Here is a 5,448-nt window from a genome sequence, read left to right as displayed (position 1 = left end):
CATCCACTCACAATACAAAGTGTACTACTGAAAACACAAGCAAACAGCTTGCTGACCTTGTTTTGTGTTTATAATATGCTTGTATTTAATAGCAGTAGAGACAGTGGATTAAAACACCCAAGTGTTCCTGATGAAGGGGATTGCTGCATTTCACATTACAATGTGGCAATAGAGAAGTACACAGTAGTACATTTTTTAAAACTGGTATTTCAGTGCCCCGTAACAGAAAGACCTATTTTAAATTTCTTCTGGCGGTTATAAATCATCAGGACTCAGGAGTGATACAAAATTTGGTATTTCAGTTGTTTTGCTGAACACTTTGAAACTGTAGCCTCCATTGCAAAGTTGTATAACTTCAGTTACGTTCACAAACAAATCAACAGTATTTATTTAGTTTAGAAAGTCCTGTTCTAAGGCAGTGGGTTGAGACCTGACATCTCTGGAGATCAGTTCTCACTTTATTTCTGATCGCTGTCAAAAAATTAGAATTAGACTGGAGGTCTTGTTTTGCGCTCACACCACAATATGTATTTTGTGATAACCATAATTATTATTACTATTATGAAGGAAACAAAAGTAATGATGCCTTGACATCCCAATAAATGCTGTTTTGGTATAAACCTGAATTTTAACCAAGATGTTTACTTGTAAATGGATCTTTTAATTTAAAATGATCCAGCCAGTCAAAGTTTCATTTTTGACAAGCTGTCAGTGTATGATTATAAATGTTAATATTTCAGATTAAAACTCGCTGACTTGGATACTGGCAGGCACTTTTTATGTCTATATACAGTTGTTAGGAATGTTTTGGTATCATGCAGAATGACTGAAGGGGGTGTGATGATTTGTTTAGAATTTTTAGTGAACCCTGGTTCAGGCAGTGTGTTGGAAAGTAATGTACCTACAAGAACTATTTTTCATCACCAGCAAGGCTTTTCTGTAAGATTTTATGACCTCCGACCACTGAGATATGTTACTACTTTTAAACAGTTTGTTAACGCAGGCATATCCTTAGTTTGTTTCCATGTCAGCTCTAAAACATTGAATGAAGCGCAATGCAACAATTTATGGTTTCTTTGTTCACACTTTCCCACCTATACATGTAAAAGTCATTTTCCTTGAGGTTATTTATAAAAACAAATAAAACCCTACATTTTTGTTACATGGTTCAAAGATTCAAGATCTGAGGTGGTAAAAACAAAAGTGCTAAATTAAATGTTAGTGAATTCAATTAGGATTAAATAAAAGTTGTTTCAATTTCAGAAAAGAAAGATTTACATCTTAAAGCTTTTTCTCAAAAATAGCAAGAGTCATTTAAAATGTTTTATAACCCCAGCTTCACAGGCTTGATTTTATTGTGTAATGATAATATAGAGATATGCAAAATGTGGAATGTAAATTACCTAAACAATGCACAAACTGAAACGATAGATAGAAATCAAGAGGAGTACTGTTAATAAATAATTAAAACAAAAACCGGAATGAATTCAGTAGCTCACAATCCACACACCAAAATCTCACATCGAATTCATGAGTTTAAAAAAAAAACAACAACAACATTCTGGAGAGGCAGAACAGAGTAACTGAACAGATCTGTGAGTTAAAATCACTAAAAACATCTCCATTTACAATACAATTAAAATTAATTGACTTTGAGAGTTTCACAACTCTCAGCCTTTAAGCTTTGCCCTGAACAGCAACACAATTCAATGCATTTCATCAAATTAATTAAGTTCTAAATGACGTCATCTGAAAAATTCAATCCACCACCCACCCATCAGAATGCATTCAGCATGTTAGGCACTTAGAAATATCTGAGCTTCCTGTGGGCTAGCAGGGGTTCTTGAGGAGATTTTTCAAACACAAAGAAGATCAGCTGCAGCAGGATTTGAAACAGAGCCTCATGAAGTTCTATCTATACGACCCAACAGAAACAAGATCTGGGCTAATCAGCATTAAGAATGAACAAATTTAGTGCAACATTTAAGCAAGTAATTGTTGCCAACATCTGACAAATACTGTGCCCGAATGCATTACATCTGTTGTTATCCAAGCACAGTACCATTCAACACTATGAATGAGCCGCAATCATGTTTCAACACTGTGGAGGATGAACGCAGCAGGATGAAAATGCTGGAATTTACACAAGCAGTTAAAAATTCACTTGCTCTACTGCAAACTGACATAAAAGTTAAACCTTGAAGTCACTCATGGAATGTGCTCAGCTATGGAGAGTCGACCATCTCTGCATAGCCAACAGGCAACATGGTAGAAAAAAGATATTCACAACCAGCACTTCTGTGAAGAGTTAATATATTCAACAGATATACATTTTTTTTTTTTTAAAAGCACTTGAGAGTCCTATTTACAGTCCAGAGCGGTTGCTTTATCTCAGTGTGTTTATGATATGGTTGCATGTCCTAAACTGATCAAGCATCTGATGTGGCTCAGTATGTCAATGCTGATCTGGTATCTCCATATAATCCCTAAAGAGTATTTGGCTGGACCACTTTGGCATGTAGTGCAACACCACTGTATGTAAATCTGTTCAAATGAAGCTCACAGATCCGCTCTGGTCTGGTCTTTAGCATCTCATAGTTCATAACAGCCCCTCATTTTCAAAGCTGGTGTGCAAGAGAGAGAAGGCAAACGGTACAAACTTGACGCCAGTGCCGCTGTAGAACTTATTCTGAAACTCCACCCTGAGGAAAGAGAGATTATTTCAGTTTGATTCATTCAGTACAATGTAATAATGTGTTTTCAGTTACATACTTTGCTCTGATGACTAAATATGGATGTCCAAACCACTCCTGAGCGTGAGGGACTACAATAGTACACTGTTTTGTGATGGTGGTGTATATCTGAGGTAATGTACTGACCAGTGGAGTCTGAGAGCATGAAGGAAGGCTGAAAGTCCCTCCATCACCAGCAGGATGGATACAGTGAGGACAGCAAACAGACCAACAACAGGCACCAGAAACACAATGCCCACCCTGGTGTCCACACGCAGACCGACCCGCATCACCATTGCCCACAACACTTCAGAGAGCTCTGGACCACAACAAAAAGTTCCTTGTCATTCAGCATTCCTTTATTTTAAATGGACTATATTCTAGCCATTTTATGAGCAATCTGGGCTTCAATTTGTATTGGTTTAATATTTTGGATTCTTAAAGACCAGTTGTTCTCAACTTGCTTAACCTAATGGCGCTTTTCCACTGCATGGTACGGCACGGTACAGCTCGGTACGGTTCACTTTTGGGGGGTTTTCCACTGGGTACAGTACCTGGTACTTTTTTTTTAGTACCACCTCGGTTGGGGTTCCAAGTGAACCGTACCGTTACCAAAACATAACGTGTAAACTCTGCTGATCACGGATTGGCCGGAGAGAATCGTCACTACCTGCGTCACTGAACTTGCGACACAAACACAACAGAACCGCTAGATTTAAAGGGGTCTTATTATGCTCTTTTACAAAGTCTTGATTTTGTTTTGGGGGTGTACTAGAACATGCTCTCATGCGTGGTGGTTCGAAAAACGCATTATTTTTCACATAATTTACATTATTAAAATACCTTTCTCCCCAGCCTGGCACAAACGGCTCGATTAGTTCCGGCTTTGATGAACGCCCACCTTCCGAAAAACAAAATGTGTTGTGATTGGTTAGCTGTCCCAGTGCGTTGTGATTGGCGAACAGCTTAGACGGTGTTCATACTGCCACGCCCCCTTGCTCAGTCTTTCAACAAAAGCTTTTGGGAATCCGGCACTTCTCACTCGTGCTGTGGAAGCTGTCCTCAGTAAAATGCGCAGCACACAATAGCAAATTGGGGTTATAATGCTCAGGAACAGAGTTAAAAAGTAAATTGCAACCACTGTTTCCTGACATCATCCGCTTTCGGAAGCCCAAACAAAGACGTTTAGGCACGGAGGTGAAAAAAAACAGCGTTTCAGGCGGTCGCACACCGGACGAGAAGCGCAGCGTCGTGCCACGTCTTTAAAATTCAAATACATTATTATAATACAATGTAGGCACACCGGCGGCGCCGTTCGGCGTCTGTCCGTGGCGCCCAGCTACATCGTGTTGTACTTGTAAGAATTGTCCTAGAACAGCGGTTCTCAATTCCAGTCCTTGCGTTCCCCCGCTCTGAATAAAATTCTGTCCATTGTATTGCAGTATTCAAACAATAAATGCTGTTTTGGCGCTGTTTAATGTGGAGTGACAGATCGCTGTAGCGCCTCAGATCAAAGCGGCAGCACGAGGCGCACGTGAACTGATCATCTCCTCAACATTAATACCAGGTTCAGCACAAAATAAACATGACTAAATATCCGAAGGTAAGTTAAAAGAAAGTGTACAACTTTACAATCCATATCCTGCCTCATGTAATTGCTCAATCTGTGTTTCAGACACGCAAAGACGCCAATATAACAGCTTGTAAACAATATGTCACGTATGTAACGTCACATGATTTACCTCAGAAAAAAAATTGGGTTACCATAAACTCATTAGTCAGATAGAAAAATAAACTGTAGAGAGGGGCATTTTGCTTAATATATGCACCATATAACATATTCATTATAATTTTAAAGATCAAAGACAATTTTTAATATAACTCCGACTGGATTCGTCTGAAAGAAGAAAGTCATATACACCTAGGATGACTTGAGGGTGAGTAATTTATGGGCTAATTTTCATTTTTGGGTGAACTAACCCTTTAATACACATTAGAAATATAAAATATATTAAAATAATAGGGTTGGGTAAAAAAATATCGATTTCTCGATTTTAATCTATTCTCATTTTTACGAAACGATATCGATTCCTAAATCCCAAGAATCGATTAGTCTAGCCTGTTTTCAGTTAATGGACGGAACATTGAAGGGTACTTCCCATCCAATAAATCGCAATAAGCATTGTGCTTTGGTACTTCTAATATGAAACAAAGTCTCAGATTTCAAATTCTGTCCATTGTATTGCAGTATTCAAACAATAAATGCTGTTTTGGCGCTGTTTAATGTGGAGTGACAGATCGCTGTAGCGCCTCAGATCAAAGCGGCAGCACGAGGCGCACGTGAACTGATCATCTCCTCAACATTAATACCAGGTTCAGCACAAAATAAACATGACTAAATATCCGAAGGTAAGTTAAAAGAAAGTGTACAACTTTACAATCCATATCCTGCCTCATGTAATTGCTCAATCTGTGTTTCAGACACGCAAAGACGCCAATATAACAGCTTGTAAACAATATGTCACGTATGTAACGTCACATGATTTACCTCAGAAAAAAAATTGGGTTACCATAAACTCATTAGTCAGATAGAAAAATAAACTGTAGAGAGGGGCATTTTGCTTAACCATATAACAATATAACATATTCATTATAATTTTTACTGTTCTTCAATGTTTAATTTATGTTTGAATAAATCCATCAAGTCAGCCACCAT

The 5,448-nt window shown here is 38.2% G+C and overlaps 1 protein-coding gene across 1 annotated transcript in view; it reads right to left on the bottom strand.

The window, feature by feature from the left end:
- Window positions 1-1,337: 1,337 nt before the first annotated feature.
- LOC107592366 (V-type proton ATPase 116 kDa subunit a-like) overlaps window positions 1,338-5,448 on the bottom strand; it is a gene marked incomplete at its 5' end in the record, with an annotated part of 26,265 nt that continues 22,154 nt past the window's right edge. Inside the window, 2 exons of the mRNA XM_016281866.1 lie at window positions 1,338-2,702; window positions 2,880-3,051. Of these exons, the coding sequence (XP_016137352.1) occupies window positions 2,600-2,702; window positions 2,880-3,051 (275 nt within the window). The remainder of the gene's footprint in view (window positions 2,703-2,879; window positions 3,052-5,448) is intronic.

Source organism: Sinocyclocheilus grahami, unplaced genomic scaffold, assembly GCF_001515645.1.
Source record: "Sinocyclocheilus grahami isolate Dianchi unplaced genomic scaffold, SAMN03320097.WGS_v1.1 scaffold152.1, whole genome shotgun sequence".
In the NCBI taxonomy this organism is placed as follows: domain Eukaryota; kingdom Metazoa; phylum Chordata; class Actinopteri; order Cypriniformes; family Cyprinidae; genus Sinocyclocheilus; species Sinocyclocheilus grahami.
The sequence above is the reverse complement of the archived record's forward strand: the minus strand, read 5'-3'. Positions and strand labels throughout refer to the sequence as shown.